We start from the raw sequence: 19365 nt of genomic DNA on the forward strand, positions 1-19365 counted from the left end.
GGAACACTGAAGCATGAAACAAGGTAATAGAAAGATCCAGTATCAAACTAAAATCCAAGAGCTGGAATGCTGAAGAGAAGCAGAAACGACAAAGTAAACTGCAAGAACAAAGCAGAGACAGAATGCAGGCAGAGGAAAATCAAGGGACAGAAAACAGCTGCACAAGGGAGAAAATTGGCAAGAGGGAAGGTGAATAATAAACACTGCAGAAGAACAGAGAATAAAGCAAACTACAAATCAGAGGTAAAAGAATAACATAAATCTAGCAGATGAAAATTCAAACGTATAACTACAAAGTGCAACAGTAAACAAAAAAACAAAACAAAAAACTAAATGCAAAGAAATGAATTTATGTGAAAAAACTTTTTGAGTAATATAAAATATTGACCGAACAGAATATACTGATAAATTGATATAAATGAACAAGAAAATAATCAAAATTCAAAAACAGAGGAAAATCAAAACCCAGACAGACTTTACAGCAACAATTCTCTAACACAGAAGGGCTGAAGAAATTTACTATACATGCTGTCAATATAACTTCTTAATTGATGACTTAAAAGATAATTTGATAAAATCAGAACCATCACTTTAAAAAAAACTGACTGCAAATTGGAAAACAAGTCAAAGTTCTGATTAGATCATCACCATAATTATATATGTGAAAAAGACACACATGTTAAGAAACAGCAACTCTAAACCTTTGAATTTTTTTCTCAACTGTTGATCTCAACTGTTTGTTATCAACATATCTTTGTGTAATAAAGCTTTTTGAAAAATACAACTTAAACACAAACTTGCTCACTGCACACACTTGATCTCATAGCATTGATCTCATGCTATGAGATCAAAGCATTTGCCGAAATGACAATGCAGAGACATGGAATAGTGTCTAACAGAGACATGAAGGATACAGATGTGGGGTTACAGAATGTCCCAATCTGTTACTAAAATGCCATTAAGGAAGAGCAGGCATTTGAATGTGCATAGTGTCTAGGCATGCCAGAGAGTTTATGACAGTCTCATCACACATGGCTAATCATGTAGAACAATGAGAACAGAGGCATGAAAAAGGGGGTGGAGAAGTGTGTTCTGGCCTTGAAAATCTGATATTGCTTTGGATGCATTTTTTGTTTGTTTAAAAACATCGCACACATCACGCAGCCAGTAGCCAGCTCTTAAATGTATTAGCCTCCATGGATGGATCACTTGGCAAAGTGCATTATGCATGCTTTTGTGAATTCCTGCAACCTTCTTCGCACGCCCTTGAAACAGACAAAGCCACCATTTTGCTCGGGTTTATACATATTGTGAGTCTTGGCAGTTTGGTAGCTTGCCAATATGAAGAAGATTTTTCAGAGGAAACAGATGAATGGCAGTGAAAATGTGGCTGACGGTGCAAGAATAAGAAAAATCTTTCTGCCTTATGTTTCATCCTCACATTTTGAGAAGCACTGGATCCCAGCACCCGAAAAATGTGAATTGGCTTCAAAATATTATAGGTGTGAGAAATAAGCATCTGTCTAAAAAAAGTTTTCTAGTCTTATCCTTCCTAAGTTAGCTGACACACCCCAATGTGAAATAGCTAGCATATACACTTAAAAGCTATCCCGAAGCCAGCTACACTAGAATATAGCTAATCAATCACAATATGGTTTAGACAGGGAAAGAAATTATGTGAAAAAGCACGTCCTGCCCGCTGAGGTGTATGAAACATGTGATGCTGCGGGTTCTTTTTTTCACAAATTACCAGGGAACATTTCAAATACCAAGAGATTTAAAATCCAAACCTAGTGGACTCTACCAGAATATTGAAAATGAGTCACCTCTGGGTCTTTGTCAGGAACATCATGAAAAAAAACAAAAAAATAAATCCAATACGGACACCAAATTAACCTTCTTTCATTCTATTTCAATGGGAAACCTGTAGACAAGCTGAAAGCCATAGAGGACCCATGTCAGTGGACTATCCAAGGAGATTGTCCAGAGGAAGAGTTAAAGATCCTTCTATGTATTCTCCAACCTTGTGAAATCTTAAGAAGCCAATCTAATGTAACAAAGGGGGCTGCACAAAGGCCAATAGGTTCAGATTATGCTAAGGCAATGAAAGATTAATTTATTTTCAGGCGTTTCACATATCTTTAGAAGAGGTGACAACTGTTCTGAATTCTCACTGTCAAATGCCGATATTTTATACAGCACTCAAATAGCTTAAAAAAAAACATTGTTGAACTTATTTGTCTGGGTCAAAACTGTATAACGCTTAAATGTGTGTCATACTGAAATTATGCACTGCTGATATTCATGCTTTCTTAGGCTTTGCAGGTTAGATTCCTCTGATAAGCAGACAATAAAAGTAATTCTTTTTGACAGCTGTCAAATTCTGGTACAGTCAGCTAAGCAGATCAGAGTGACCCTTCATAAACACATACGTAAAGTGTGCAAGCTTCTACTAAGCATAAAAGCTCTGACCTTACCACTTCCCACACACCAGCAAAGGATGAGACACTTCGGAGCACGAATAAATTATTCACGATTTTATAACTCTAGGAGTCTACCTCATTCTAATTCAAAAGGAAGATGTCACAAGACCAGTTAGGTTGTCATTGAATATTTTATTTGCAAATGAAAGAGTAATAACTCAGAAGTCGTAAAAATATACATTTTTTACTCATGATATTTACAAGGATTGTTTTCATCAAATGAACAAAGAAAAAAAAATCCCTTATTATTTTAGAAAACTAAAATGAAAATACACATCAGAAAACAGATGAGAGTAAAGTAAACAAAAGTGTTTTACATTTCCCTTTAGTCGAGCCATGCTGAGCCTGTCTGCCCCTGACACTGAAACAACGCAGTCAAGAGGAAACAGCCGACCACACAGAATCAACACACACCGGTGATGAGCATAGCACACTGAAAAGTGCAAAGTACATGGATAAACATAAAAAAAAAAAAAACAACCAACAAACAAAAAAAAGACAAAGTAAAGCTTCAAAAATCAATTAGTTGATATATTTACAATTTTTGATTTTTTTGATTACTTTTAGTTGATTACAGTTATGTTACATCAAAGCAAAGCATTCCCGTTCATCTGCTCAATCTTATGACATGCAGGTACCTCTTACAATCTCTCTTTAACTTCCTTGAGGCTGAACCAAGCCTCGTTCATCTCCACTTTTAAGAAGCAATAATACATCACATTCTCTTATACTGACAGACAAGGCCAAACCACAGATTGCCCTGCTCAATAGCTTTAATTAGAACTAAAATGCGACTAACAGAACATAAAACACTGTAGCTACATGAGATTCATTCTCCCATCACATACCGCAGGATAACCATTAACCATTAAACTGCACCTTTGAGTATTGGTAACAAGACAATGTGCGGTGCTGCTGACTGATATTATTGCATATGGAGCCGACACGCCGAGCTGTGGGGCATTAAGACTTTTTTCCTTCTATGCACACTGAAATGACAAAAGCGACTTAAAATTCATTTGTTGGAAAAAGAGCGAGTTTGTTTGGTCACAAAGAAGTATGCAGGGTGAGGGCTCATAAACTGGGGAATCTGCCACCTGAGACTTGCCGACGCTGGAAAGCAAATCAAAAAAAGCTTGGAGGAATTTAAAGCTGGAAGACTTGATTCCCACACTCCACCACCACTGCTACTTTCATCTGTGGAGGAGGGAATTTCAATGACACGAGCCCACAGCCCTGGCTCAGAACCAATGCTGTTATAACTCTCTTGTTTCCCGGTACCACTCTTGTAAATTCCCAAGCTGGGGAAAAAATCTTTCAGCATATGCTGTCAAGATCTTTAAGATGCACAGCAGTGTCTGTTTTAGCGAGTGCTTCCAAGTGTGTGTGTTTTCTTACTGTATCGTTTTTTTATGCAAGTGTGTGCACATGTCCTCTGAGTGATGCCACAACCCATTCTGTGCCACATTTAGTATCCGGGCTCCATCAGTCAGCGGTAATACCTCCAGACATTCGATCCATCAAATTGATTCTGAAGGAGCAGAAATAACAGGGAATGCTTGTTTGGGCTTTTGTTTGTGCAAAGGGTGTCAGTTTCTGTGAGGTGTGCTTGCGTGTGGACACAACTGCACTGTCATATGCATCTTGCATATGATGCGTGCACCTGTTGATGTGTATGTATATACAACTTGTAACTATGTGTGTCTGTTTGGTGAGATGCCACAAAGACAACCTGGGCAAAGTGCATTCTGCACAGAGATAGCAGGAGTGTACCAGTCCCCTCCAGAGCTGATGAGAGTCATGAATTATGAACGCTCTTTGTCTCGCGACGCCACCCCCACAAGCAAAAACATGACTGCTGCCTGTGAAGCAAAGTTCAGAAGGCATATAAAACTAAGCAAAAGCTAAAATCAACACTGCCGGTCTTCAGTCATGTACATTTAAAAATGAGTTCCCTTGCTTGACTGCATCCTTCGCCCTCATTGAATGGGTAACATCAGAGTGTGTGGGTGTGTCCCAAGGGCAAATACTGAATTTAAATGCACACACCCACGCATACACGTTCACACACAATTACAAGTGTATTTGCAGACATGTCAGTACGCACGTTCAAAACTCCTCTATTACAGACATAGAGTAACCTTCCTGGTCGAATATGACGCGCTGCTTTTAGTGAAATAATACAAAAAAATAAATAAATAAATAAAAAAAATCCCAATTACCTCTGTGGTTAAGTCATGTGTGAAATCCAATGTGTGAAATCAAACAACACATCCTTTCCTGGCAGATGTTGCAGATTTAGACCTGAAACATGACCAAATTTGCTCTAATGATGCAGAGCCACGGATGATGGGAGTTCTAGGCTATCAAATAGCAAATAGGACACAGTGGCTCTGATAGCTACCCTGGTAAAAAAAAAAAATACAAATAAATAATTAAATGTAGAAATACAGGATAAAGATAAACATAGCTCTTCCTTTAGCTTTGTTTTTCCCGCTAATAATTCTGATTGTTTGAAATGTTTGAATTATTTCTCTGATTACAGATGTGAGCAAGACAAAACTAGAAATTTTCCAAAGGCTGAGAAACTACAGCCTATCAAATAGCAAATTCATCTGTGTGATCAGTGAAAGTTTGCATTTTAAGAAACATTGAAAGTTCACCTTTCAGAATACAATTTTAATTGTATGTTGAAGGCGCTAGATTATGTCTGGATGGAAATAAGTTTTAAATGTAGCAAAATAAATTGTATTAAAATTATATTTGGATTTGTGCAGCAATGCAAACAATCTCACTGGTGAACACCTTCTATATGTTAACCTCAACTTTTAACCAAGTTAATATGATAAGCGAGGTCTATGTTCTTATTTTATAATGAGATGACATTTTATCTCTATAATTACTTTCAAAGCAAAGTTTAACTGTCACTAACTCATGTCATGTTTGAACACAATGGTGGCCTTTAAAACTTGTCCAAGAATCTATAGATAAATAGTTGTTTTTGTTTTTTTTCAGAAGCAAAAAATATATAGTAAATTGGAAGTGGTTATAATGGTTCATATGAGTTTGCCTTGTACAGATCCACAAATTTAAAATGTTTGTTCACATTAGGGTTAGTATCATTGTCATTTGTAACTTCAGAAAAAGACAGTTTGACTTCACTTTGGATTTCTCACTTGGCATTATTTTGTGAGGAAGCATTTTCCTGACATACCCTTATTTTTAAGTTGAACTGACATCATGTGCGTATAGCTATCTTTATGTACAATATAAAACAAGACTGATTACATAATGTACAGTAAATAGTCTTGTGGCATGGGATTGCTTTCTCACCACTCACTCTGCTTGGTGCTTCTTCGGCTGCATCCGTTTCTGGGGCAGTTCTTGTGATATGGAGGGCTTCCTGCTGGTGACCCTCAAAGTTTCATGTGAACAGAGACTTAACCGCTGGTACACTGAAGATAAGGACCAAGGGAGAGGGGTGGTGAGGGGTTTAGAAAAGAGAAAAGAAAACATCTAAAGGGAGAGGGATTTCAAAGGCACACTAGATAGGCTACTTGCCCTGTTTTCAGCTACTTTCAGTCAAACTGCATTTTGTGTCTTAGAGGATACAACAACTAGGTTTCTTGCTGGCAACAAGCATTAACCAAGCAAGTGATTGGGTGAAACAACAATCAAGTGCCACACTGCTGTTATGGATCCAAGGAGAGTATTAGATTTATCTGGAGCCACACTCCTTGTTCCCCATCTTAAGACAAGCTAGAGTAAAATTTGAAAGTCATGTGCCTTAGTTTGATATTGTACCCTGAAGGAGGCTGAAAATAATAGACTCCACCATCTTTGTAAATCACACATTCATCTCAACAAATTTTGGCTTCAGTTCAGAAATGTAGCTGGTAAACAAAAAGAAAATGATAAGAAAAAAATACCAATCACAACCCATCCTGGGGCATTGGTGGCACTTCTTAAAATGAGGGACTGGACACATGGCTGCCTTTGACATTTTGTAACCCACACAGGAAAACGAGACAAAAGGAAACAGAGACAAAACCAAACAAAGATTCTAGCTGTTCTAATAGATGCTTACCTCTATTTTTAAAGAATCGCTATAGGTCTAATAAATGCTACTTAAGTACTTAGGAGAATATTTGGTAGCAGTACAGGAGTTTAACAATGTAGATGTGGGAGGAACGATAACAAGTTCATTGATTTGACTGTCAATGCTACATCCTTGTTCCTGAAGTCCCTCCCGCGCCCTAAGACAGTTGAACAGTGAAGCAGATGAGGCGTTCACGAGCCAGCTGAGTTAGTCTGTGGTTTCTCACCGGTTCCTCTGCGAGAACACAAAAGACCAAAAGCAATGAGGCGAATGATGCACACGCTGCGCACTGTGTCTGTCCACATGGATGGGCAAAATTGGCCAGGCCCATGGGGGGAGGCAAAGCGGTTTGTGGTTTTAGAGCAAGTTGTTGGAAGCAGCCAGATAGAGGTGAAGAGTGATATAAATCAGAGAATCACCCCTCCTCCCTGGTCTCCAACTTTACAACAACAAAAACCCAACTTCCCAGACAGTCTACCACTTTTCCCCTCTTTTCCGCCCTACTTAAATTCATCTTGTTTAACGGATGGTGAATGTAAGTATGTTTTTAGTTTCCTTTTCTCACTCTGACTGCATGCCTAAGCCTTTGATTTGATAAATAAATAAAGCTCTTCAAGGGGGCGCCTTCCACCTCAATGCACATGGTGCTTCTCTGTGCCATCTGAAGCAAAAAGAAGAAATGCAGCAAAAAAGTTCTACCTTCAGCCATGGGATCGTTTTGCATCTCAGGTTTCAGCTTTTTTGTTTGTTTTTGTTTTTTTTTTAAATCAGTAGGGGCAAGCATGTCTTATATTTTACCCTTTAAGTTATGCATTCATTAAAAGTACTTTTGGAATTATAGTATTGACTCTTTTAATTACATCCTTTAAACTAGTTGCATTTCTTTGTTTATGGAAGAGTCTCAGTCTTTGGGAGAGAGGGTTATGGGGCTTCAGGGAGGGGTCGGAGTCTTACATGGCTGCAGGAAAGGGCGTGACTTTCAGGCCTACACAGTCTGAAAGGCCTTGGTCTGGGCTGGGACCATGAGAGTTGGGGGTGTGGGTCCAGACATGTTCCTGGAGTTGAATTTTGGAGTGACAGGGGGCTCAGGGGTTTTGGGGGGCACCACTGTGGTGTAAGCCGGAGGGGACTGGGGGAAGCCTGGAGGCTGTCCATTTTCCTTGAGAGCTGCCACTGCAGGTGGACGTGGGCGGTGGCCACGTTGGGTGCTGTTGTGCACCATTGATTGGGTGGAGGAGGCGCCGGAGCGTGAACTGCCAGAACGGGACGAGGATAAGGAGTTTGGCTTCACCAATTTGGCCTTGGGAGCCTCAGCATCTTCCCTGTATGTTGGGAAACACAGCACATAAGGACAACAATATTTATTAGATATAAAAAGTAACTCTTGAAGCAGAGAAGAGAACCCTAACACAATAACAGCTCAGCAGAGTGTCCCTGCATTACACTATTCCAAGGTCTGAAGCACAGGGGACTTGTAGTTTGCCAGAGCTTCATGTAATTCATGAGATACCCCCTAGCCTGAGAGTTTTCTGAAGCAAATTTGCATGGAATAATGAATTCTGCTCGAATCACTGGTTCCCCAGATGCAACTGTTGAAGAAAAAAAAAGGCGCAGAAAATACAATGAAAACTATCCCAAATAAATCAACTTGTACTTGAGTTTTAATATGACATAATACAAGTCTCAGAGAAAGCACAGAAAAATCATACCTGGGTGCCCCAATGTTATTAAGAACGAAAGCAATAATCCTTGTTATTTATTTCAATTTCAAAAGCAAACTATTATAAGAAAGGGTGTTAAACACGCAGGTAGTTTGTGAAAAAGTTCTTGGTCAAAACATGAAGTCCAATGATGCTTGTGAACAGAGTCAGAAATGCATATCTTAGGTGGAGATATTTTCTAATACAACCAAGATTATTATTATTATTAACAAAAAAATTTAATGGATAACGTTTGAAGCTTTAGCCATTACAAATACATGCATCTCCACGCAGAGAACAAGGTTCTTGTGCATAGTGTAAACAGTTCCATAAAACTAAAAAAATGTTTTTTCCAAGCTAAAGGGAAAATAAGTGGCAAATTCAAGCTTGAGACTACTAAATGTTTTCATAAATAGGTGTAAAGATTTCTGCATTAGGACAATAAAATTATCAGCTGATGTTGTCAGAAGCATAAGACCTATAACCTTGGCAATGCGGTGGCATGAATATCCTGAGCATGAACAGCTGTTTCACACTGTATGAGTATTTATTTTAAAACATTTTGTGTCCCAAATTTTAGTGAGCTATATTTTTAATAGTAAGAATGATTTAAAAAAAAAAAAGAGAGACAGATGACAAGAATATGACTGAACCTGATCTCATTTGGGGTCTCCTCCTCTTCGTACTTCTTTTTTTCTTTCTTCCAGAAGACGAGCCAGATGATTATTATGACAATGAGGACACCGAGGGAGATTCCCACCACTACTCCCGCTACCGTCCCAACATCCCTCACATCTGTGGATGAAAAAAGAAGAAAGCGATTAGACATATATTCTGCTTTTCTCTCTGGTAAAATAATATTCCATTTTCCCTGTTAGTCTTCAATTTATTAATAATCATTTTACATGCACATTCACTAGAAAAAGACTCACTTCTTTCTTTTGAGTCCCTCCATCCATATTTAATTTAAGGACATTAATTTAACACCAAAGACCAAAAAACCTTTATGCTGAGCTGCTAGCTCTGTCCTTTTTTTTCTATTCCCCCATACATGACCCTGCCAGGGGACTCTCAAAGAATGCATCATTTTGACAGTGAAACATGGCATTTAAAATGGAGAGGCCATCGCTATGGGTTTATTGCATTCGATAGGAAGGTAAAGGGGAGGAGAGGCAGGGTGAAGAATAAATGTATTTGGAGTTGTTTAAAACAATAACCATCAGTCAGTGTGGCAGTTTGGTGTAAGGTGAAGACTGTGAGGTCAAGTTCCTCTCCACAACTCACGCTGCATCGTGACCTCAATGGTGCAGTTTTCCTCTCCCACATCATTGCTTGCTGTGCACCTGTAGACGCCTGTGCTGTCCATGGTAAGATTCCTCAGGGTGACAATCTCTGGGTTCTTCAGATCTGCCACAAAAAATAAGATGTCATTTATGAAACGGGGCTTGAAATATATTCAACAAGAGAGAGCAAATGGGAGTGGAATAGTGGGGGGATATTTTCCAGTGGAGGTCCATCATAGTCAGGAGGACCTGAGGAGAGAAGCAGGAGTGTGTCTGACAGGGTGACGGCGCCCCAGAGCCATATGGGACATTTAGTCATCTGCACCACTGACAACCATGTGGTATTAGCTTTCACTAGACCCATAAATAATGGCTGTTGATGCTGTGTGTTATTGTCCCATGAAAAGTAATTATACTGAACAGGTGGTGTTTGGTTGATGCCACTAACTGGAAGGATTTTGGCTGGACATGTACCACAATTACAGGAAAAAAAAATACTGTAATAGTGGTATGTTATTTATCCATTGCTTGGTTTGTCGATTGGAATATAGAAGAAAAGCTGAAAAACCTTTCAGTGTATTGGATTAGTTTTTTCTTCCACTTCAGCTTCACTCCCAGAAAATGCACACACTGCTTTAATGGTCGCAACTATGATTCACTTGAGGCGACTTGACATTTCAAAATCATTAAACCCGGTTTCATCACAAATTCTTGTAATAATGCACATAATTCTGACAGAATAAAACCACAAATCACAATGTTGTGTAGTTTGATTTTCTGGAAAAGGATAAATAGAACTCATTTCCATGGTTTTAGGCTTATTGCCTGTGTCTAGGGAGAGAATCAGAACAATCCAAGCATATTAACTGATTGAAGTATCAGTGGATGAATACACGCATGTTCTCTTGAGCCAAATGTTGTAACATTTAATAAATCTTGTGGAGCTGCTACAGGATCTACAATGGGAGAAGGAAGTTTGCCTCAGTAGGTTTAGGTACCGGTGTTTATAGATGTTTAAAATAGTAGATGGGAGGAGTCAGGTTTACAGTGGTGTGCTTTGCAGAAATCTCTCTGGGATTAAAGCTGCAATAACAAAGAAAAAAAGTAATTAATATAAAAATGAATTATCATAGCATTTCTATGAAGAGGAACTGAATTGTGAATCAGCACATCATCTCAGTGTAGTGTTGTCTCGCTCTTTTTTTCAAAGTCTTTCTAAAGCATTACTTTTCTTACCTATCAGTGCCAAGTTTGGAAGTTTGCCCAAACTCTTCCCTTTGTCAAGCACTCGCTCCCACTTGTAGCTAATGGGGTCTGAACCATCGCTGGATTTACAGCTCAGCTTGACATCCTTGCCCTCCAAGAGTTTTCCATCCATCCGGCACCTTGGCTTGGAGGGCTTTTCTGTGAGAAAACAAAACAAAAAGTGTCACAAGGATAACAAAATTATTTCTCTTTTAATGTTAAAAATAGCAGATACAGTTTTCAAAAGATTGCAGACTTCTTAGAATACAAAGGTTTTTGTTGAAAATAACAAATTTGCAATCTTTTTTCATTTATTACCATATGGAGAAGCTGCCTGCTTACATGAGCTGGGGTAGTTTTGCTCCACAACGAGGACATCTCAAGAGGGAATCCCAATTGTGTTATTGACTATTTGACCAAGACATCATGTAACATTAAAGCGGACAGGGCACATTGCTGAAACAGGCCCCTGTGTTTTTATGACCTTCAACAATTTGTTACCTGAAAGTGCAAAATTGTTAGAATGTTGAGAATGGTGGAAAACTTGCAACCCTCAGCACCCTACAGCAGCAAAGGGCAGGTAGACAGCTCCAGGAGCAGTGGAGGAAGTGCTGAAACCCACAGTTTTCTCCATCTGCTTAAGACGTAGCATTTCAACTGAATTTAATTCAAATTTTGTTAATCAAGGACAACTCATTAAACAATGTTACATGTGAGAAACAAAGCAACCGTTGTTTTGTGGAAATGTTTTCTAGCCACAGGTTAATTTGTAAACCCAGTCCTTGGCTGGACCTTTATTAAAAAAGAACAAAATTATAAATTCTTCTCACACACACTTGCCCATGCACGCACATCCCTACACTGATTTTTTGTGATTGTAAATAAGAAATCATAAAAATGTGTAGTAGAGAAAGCTAATTCTCCACAACAAAGTCGTGGTGGTCGTTTGATCTAGTTAAATGGAAACGTAATTACAGACTTTACAGTCTGCTGCCTCTTATTAGGTTTTGCAGATATCTATATGATGGCAACATCATATAGATATGATATAGATATGATATTGATACAGCTCAACATTTGGCAGCTTTATAACTGTCCAGTAAGTTGTTGCTGTATAAACAGAAAAGAGTTCACAGTTATTCAAAATGGTAAAAAAGAGAAAAGAACAATTCTTAAGTGATGCACATAGTGTCTTTATCTTCATTAGTCAGATAATCAAAAACAAATTGCTTAAATGTCTCCATAACAACAGTCAGAGCAATATTTAATACATGTAGGTGGATAAGGACTTTGGTCACTATACCCTCATGCATAGTGACCAAGATAATAAAAGAGGTCAATCGTGACATCTAAGGTTCATCGTCACTTTTAAAAAAATTTTTACACTATAATAAGGCAAAGCCAGTCACTATGATGAGTACTATCTAGACTTATGGTAGGTCTTTTAAAACCTGAGATGTCATCTTTTTAAAGTTAGTTGGCCATTTTCTGTTTGTTTTCTGCAAACTGGGAATGGCTTTCTGCAGGGAATGGACAACAGAGCCACAGACCAGGCCATGAATGTGTGTAGTACCATTTTTTCCACAGGTTAATAGTTTTGGTCATAGTCTGCCACAGCTGGAGGCACAGAGCAGTATAGCTGTAGCCTGCTGAGATCTGTACAGCTGCTCTGCTTAGATTCTTGCTCAGAGGCACTGCTTCACTATAAAAAGAAAATGGAACACAGTTGTCTCCCTCTCTAGTGACATAATTTTAGATGATTGGTCGACTAAATTTATATATCTGTTTTGTGTTTTGTGCAACTGTCAAATTAGTCATGTAAAGTTGCATGTGCTTGCTTGTGAGCAAAGTTGGAGAATAAGTAACTCTGACATGGTAACATAATTCGGGAGTATGTCAGAAGCAGAATGGCATTGGCTCACACGCTCGGTGAGCAATATAACGAGAACGGCTGATTGCGGAGCACTGAGCATCTGTCAGCTCTGTCATGGTGAATAAGACTGAACTGCAGCAGAAGTCCCCCAAAAAGGTTTACCAAACTTGCACCATCAATCCATTTCGCTTCTAAAGCCTGAAATCTGCACATGAAAATTCCAATATTCAGTCAAGCAAACAGTAAACTTCCTGGCATGAGTGACCAAGTTTGCATATAATGCTATATGCACTGGCAAGCAAACAAATGCAACCACTGACATTTACTGTTTTATGCCAAGCCAGCTACAAGTTATCATCCGGACGCGGGGGAGCAGGAGCAGAATCTCAGACATTTGTCCCTTTTGGAAGCAAAAGTGTCGACGCAGAGCTGAAGGCAATTTGTGAAAATTGAGACTCTAGTCACCACAATATCTTTATAAAACTGAGAGTGAGAGGATTAACAGATTGCTCCATTAGAAAACCAATAACGTCTGGTTGAACTAATCTCCCGAGATGTTTTATTAATTCGCCTGCTTTTCTGATACTTTTCTGACACAGAATAAACTTGTTCCTCCCACCAGACTTTGTGTCAGGCTCATGTGGCAGAGCTCCTCCTCTTTTGATGTCCTTGAACTCTGTGAGCTATCGCTGTTGTCCAGACGTAAAACATGTATGGTATTAACAAGAATAATAAGTTACGCTTTTTAAAAAAAAAAATATACATCTATGCTGAGTAAATTTAATTACACAAAGTATCGCAAATTATTATAGTTCTTTGAAAATGCATTTGACCTCTTTCTTCAGCTCTTTTTGCATTTTGTCATAATTAAATCCATACGATTACCAATTTTTAATATTGGACAAAGATGGACAGAAAAAAATGCAGCTTTCAAAAGGTAATGCATTTTTTTGAAGAACAAATATATATCCTGAGAGACCTATTTTATATGAATAAAGTACTTTCCTTTTGTTATCCTCCAGTTATTGAATTATTAACTACCTTTGAATATTGTAACTACTATGTTTTGGAACGTTAAGCTCAGTATTACTAACAACAGCAAGGTCTGAAAGCTGATATATCTCTGTAAAATTAGAATATCACTTACCAACCAGTGTGATCTGAAGTAGGTTAAAAGAGCTCAGATCAAAACACATCAACACCTAATTGAACAAAATTAAAGGATAAGAAACAAAGACATTGACCTTTTTAGGTCTTCAAAGAGTTGCAAAACCTATTTCTGAGGCTTTCCAGCATGAGTGAAACACAATGGTAGAAATTATCCACAGAGAAAACAGGGAACAGTTGCCAACCACTCGCTACCCACCCAAAATTACACCAAGAGCATGTCAACAACTCATCCAGCAGGTCACAAAATAACCCAGAGGAGCATATAGACATTGCATATCTCACCTGCTTCAGTTAGGGTCGATGTCCATGTTTCAAAAGAAAGAGACTGAACGAATATGGCATCCATAGAAGGGTTCCAAGGCCAAAAAACATTTTTACTACCAGAAAATCTTGAAGGAGGGAGAATGTGCAGCAGTTTGTGACCTTACCCTCTTGCACACTTTGGTGATATGACTGGTTAAAGTACATTAGCAAATCCATCTCTGAATGGCTAAATAACAACAAAACAATATCTTGAAACAATTCAGTTAAATTTCAGATTTTAAACCAAAAACTCTCCAATAAGAATGACTTCTGCAAAAATAGTGGGGGAAAATACCTCCATAAGAAATAATTGCAATTATTATAGTTGCTGCCAAAGAATGTCAAAATCAGCTTCAAGATTTATGGGACAGTCACTATTTTACACAGGTCGGTTTCCACAACTATTTTCTTGTGAATGCAATCAGTATTTGAAAATGGCATTTTCTATGTTTTGGCATCTTTGGAACAAAGAATATAGTGAAAACATAGAGAAACATTTTGGGAGCAAAAGCCTTTTCAGATTGCAGTTTCATTTGTCTAACAGGGGATGTTAAGTATTTTTGAATTCACTGGCATATCTGTCTGTGTTACTCAGTCCCTGAATTCATCTTCCCGAGCAATGGTTTTCCGTCTCACCTCATCAAGAAACCATTCCGAACGAACCCAAACAGCATAAGGAAAATCAAATCACACCGTCTGCATTAAATTGAATCATTAGATCAGTCAGCATGATGGAGGAAATGTGCCAGACTAATAATCATCTGATTAGGCCTACATGTGTATGTGTTTGATATTATTTGTGTGTTTTCAGTCCAAATGAGTCCCGTCATAACCTGATGGCATGTCTGAGGATGAGTGCAAACTCTTCTGAGTGAATTTGTTATCTGCATTTATTTGTTTGTATGCTCACTATGAGAATAGCTCTGAAAACCCTTACCCAGAACAATGAGGTTGACCTGGCTCCAGTGGTACTTTCCCCCAGTCTTGACTTTACAGTAGTACTCCCCAGAGTCGGTCAGCAGCAGGTCACTGATCAGCAGGGAGGCGTCACCGCCCAGGTACTCCCCAGCGAAGGACAAGCGGCTGGTGTCACTGCCAACGGCCTCGTTAGTGTAGACCTGTCCTCCGAAGAAAGTAATGATCTGGATGTGGGAAAAAAAAATGTAATTTACTTTTCTGTATTTTAACTTTATGTTTTCTCTCAATTTTTTCTTTCTTTCCATAGAAGCGGATTCTGGTCTGGGATTCCATGCAGCTGTGTTACCTTCCTCTAGGTGGCAATAGACTGAGATAACGCTGCCAACAACTGAACATTCTTCCTCTCCAGTTATTAACATTTTAAATGTATTCCTACATCAGCTCTTCTGTTTCTTTTTGTGTGTCTGCTCTGTCTCCTCAAGCCCAGTGTTAGTCAGGGCAGATGGCCGCTTGTATGGGGCCAATTTTTTCTCTCCACTGTTGCCATATGGATGCTCAAGATGAGGGACTGCAGTAAAGTTCAATGATACAATGGAAGACTTTGTCTACTTTCATGAAATGCTTAACCAGGAGTTGAGAGTGCTGCAAATCGATGACTCAATCCAATCTGCTGAGTTTCCTCAGGAAACCTTTTCAAACTAGTCAAATAATAAACTGAATCGTTTCATAGCTAGCATCAACTGAAATGTAAGTGTAAATGAATTGAATTAACTTTTTTTATGTAAATTGAATGTTGATGGTGTTGTAGATTGACCATATAAGTAACAGGAATTTATTTGAAATTCAATTAAATTTGTCTGTGAAATATTTATTTCTGATTTGTCTGAAACAAGCTTCAAATGTTTTATGCAAAGACTAAAATCAGATCTACCCTGCTCCTTTCTAAAAAGTAATTTTCCTAATATATATGTATGAAAAAACAGCCTAAGTTTCATCTTGAAACTTGCATTTACATTTGAAATACCTGTTATTTTATCATTCCAAACATTACTCCAATTCATGCTACATAGAAGTACATTTGCCTAAGTAGATCTTCATGTCTCACAAGGAACATCCTCAATCTATTTAACTGGTAGGCAATCAGGGACATCAAAACTTTCACAACTGCAAAGATCATACGTGAACGACTGGTACATAAGCAAAGTGTTGCCTCACCATCTACTCACAATGCTGACAAATTCACCATTCTAGTACTTACAGTATGAGTAGCAATGGTAACAATTATTTTATAATTAACCGCTGGCATAGAATATTTCACAGATGAATGCATTTGTGATGATGCTACAGCACATTCCGCTGATTATGAGGACTACTATCTCCTTATGGTCTTTGTACAAGCAAAGCTTTCTACAAGCAAAGCTTTCTACAAGCAAAACCGTACAAAAAGACAGAAAAATCTATTTGGTTGCTGATAAAAGATTAAAGTACCCACTGTGGCACAGATTAGGTGTTGGCACAGAATTAAAAGCCACACAGAAGCACAGTGCACTGCATAATGCAACACTGTATTTTCAGATGTCAAAACATTGCATTTGACTTGCAAGAATATTAAAGTCTTAGTTTATTTTATTACACAGTCAAAAATGGTTACAAATAAATAAATAAATATGATGGATAAGTTCACTATAAGCATGGTCATTTACAACGTTTTCAAAGTTTTTTCTCTCAGTTTACAATGCATGTGTTCCTCTTCTTTTTCTCTTACGCTCCATCCACACGCACAAGCACAAACAAACGCAGCTGTCACAGTGGCCTATTACTCAGGGCAAGGGAGAGCCTGCAGATGGGGGCCTGCTAAATGCTGGTGCCACAGCACATCAGTGCCGATAGAAATGGGGGCACCTGCTGGGACCACAGGTGACCACTGGCCACTTACACATGTATATACCTCGACTTCACACGCAGCACATTTTAAGGACACCTTCAATAAATGCAAAAAGACATTATGGTGCAAATATGAACAGCCTTGGTACCATAAAAAGGATATTTTACAGATATTTGCCTATGGGCACTTTCTTTTTGCTTTTTTTTATGAACTGTGGGTATTTATTACTCATACATATGTGAATGCAGGCTGCAGCATATGACTATGTGTATTTATGCCTCTGGTCATGTCTGGGTGTATACTGCAAACTCTCTTATGGGACAGAAACCCGGAAAGTACTCATGAGTGTGTGGTATTGTGGGAAAATTGAACAAAATGACCACAGGCTGTGAGTAAAGTTTCCAATTAAAATGAGGTGGTTTGTTTATTCAACACGAACTGAAATACATGATGAGTTATCCCTAATTTCCTCTTAATGTAATCTTCAGGGTTAATTAAAATAAATGTGACATGAACAAATGTCATATATTAATCTTGCATTGCCAATTATACCTCCAAAAGAACAATAATAAGACTCTATGACAATCATTTTTCTCCTTTTTTCACTTTTGTATTTCATTTGTTAAATATTTTATTCCACGTGTCAGTGGGTGTGGATGAGATTACATAACTCAGATCTAAAACAAGCTTATTCAACATGAGTCACAGCTGGGGAATTTCCAGATTTCCACTGAGAACTAAACTGGAATTTTAGTTCTAGTTTAGTTTATTTTGAATCTTGCTAAGATTCACAATTGTTTTCAGAGTCCTTCTTTCAGTGGAGGTTGATAAATCTACTTATGATTTTGTTTACTTGAAATTACAAGAAGTTCATGATTGTTATAATGGCAATAAGTATTTTACTATTATTGACAAAAGTATAAACAATTTTCAACACGCCATATTTTAATAAAATCAGATGAAACATTTTCAGCTTTTTACAGTTTGTCTCTTTTCCCATCAGAAACAAACTTGAATGACAATTAATGCAAATCTTCCAGAGGTATGACTACAGTGTTCGAAGTCATTAATATGTGTATGTCTTCTCTTGCTAAATAGTGGCTAAATGTTGACAAATGAAGAGTCCTTCCTTCCAAATACTGCCATGGAGCAGAAAAAAAGAATGATTCATTCATTCAGCTGCACATGTGGTGTCATAATCACATCTTTGGATGTTTGATTTTAATTAATGGTGCCTTCATTGTTTTCATCCTTTTAAATATTCATTGCAATATGGCAGCCTTTTTCTGAGATCATTAAAATGTAACTTTTGATGTTTTTCTTTTTTTAACACATGCTTTTTTTTCTGCTCCAGTTATTCCATTCTGCAGTTTTGAAGTTTTTTGTTGTTGTTGTTGTATTGTCCCCTTTTCACTGTAGTTAAACAAATACCACAAAAGTTATGAAAAATGTTAAAATGTTATAAAAAATAATAAAAGCAAGTTGTTAAGGCACTACATTAACTTAATTTGAATTAAAAGGTAAGAAGTTTCAAACTGAAAACCATACAGCTAAGGAAAGCCAAAGAATAAACACAACAAGCAGAAACTTTTCTTTGATTTACCATTTAATAAGCCAATAATTTCCCAAATACAGTTGAAAGAAACTGATCACGAGGAACTTAGCTCAACCTGAGTCTTATTTTAGAAGTAAAATGGAATAAATATATCTTATTTTGTGACGGTACAAAGGAAAGTAATCCAGAAACAATTCTATTCACCAACATGATAATGTTGGTGAAATAATCTATAGTTTCCCATTAATTTTTTCTGTTTCCCACAATTCCCATGGACTTTTTCCAACGTGAAAAATTATTAAAAGTTTGCAGCTTAACATTAACGTTAATGTTAAAGGCTATGAATAAATTTAGAAAAATCTCCCTGCCACTTTGCAGCCCTGGCCTTTGCAGAGCTCTACTTTTTCTTTTCTTTCCTCAGTTGGAGTTGTACAAATTTCTCAGTGCTGACTCCTACAGTTCAGGAAGAAAACTACAATGCCAAAATAAACAATTTCAGGACCTAATCAGTTTAATTTAATTTGATAACATGAAACACCTCGTTGTATGACAATTATATTTCATGTGTTACATTCTAAATGGCAAAAAGTTGTTTCTGGATTACTTTGCTTTCTACCATCACAATTTGTTTATAATTTTAGAATGAAATAATCTTTGTGCCAACATTAAACATCAAAAAAATATTTACTTGTTCTCATTTAAGGACAATTAAAGACTTCTCTATAGGAAAGATATGTTATTTCCATTTCCACAGTAAATGGAAATATTTTTCCATTTACTGTGGAGTTGCTAAAAGCTAATCAGTGTGTCTATTAAACTCAGCAAAACTTTAACTAAAACCAACGGTCCTT

The 19365-nt window shown here is 37.6% G+C and overlaps 1 protein-coding gene across 1 annotated transcript in view; it reads right to left on the reverse strand.

Annotated features, from left to right (window-relative positions):
- Positions 1-2604: 2604 nt before the first annotated feature.
- clmpb (CXADR like membrane protein b) overlaps positions 2605-19365 on the reverse strand; it is a 75998-nt gene continuing 59237 nt past the window's right edge. Inside the window, exons 3-7 of the mRNA XM_055028839.1 lie at positions 15094-15298; positions 10802-10969; positions 9567-9689; positions 8936-9077; positions 2605-7904 (exon numbers count right to left, since the gene is read on the reverse strand). Coding sequence (XP_054884814.1) covers positions 7568-7904; positions 8936-9077; positions 9567-9689; positions 10802-10969; positions 15094-15298 — 975 coding nt within the window. The 3' untranslated portion in view covers positions 2605-7567. The remainder of the gene's footprint in view (positions 7905-8935; positions 9078-9566; positions 9690-10801; positions 10970-15093; positions 15299-19365) is intronic.

The sequence above is a fragment of the Poeciliopsis prolifica genome, unplaced genomic scaffold (assembly GCF_027474105.1).
Source record: "Poeciliopsis prolifica strain line A6 unplaced genomic scaffold, Auburn_PproV2 SCAFFOLD004, whole genome shotgun sequence".
In the NCBI taxonomy this organism is placed as follows: domain Eukaryota; kingdom Metazoa; phylum Chordata; class Actinopteri; order Cyprinodontiformes; family Poeciliidae; genus Poeciliopsis; species Poeciliopsis prolifica.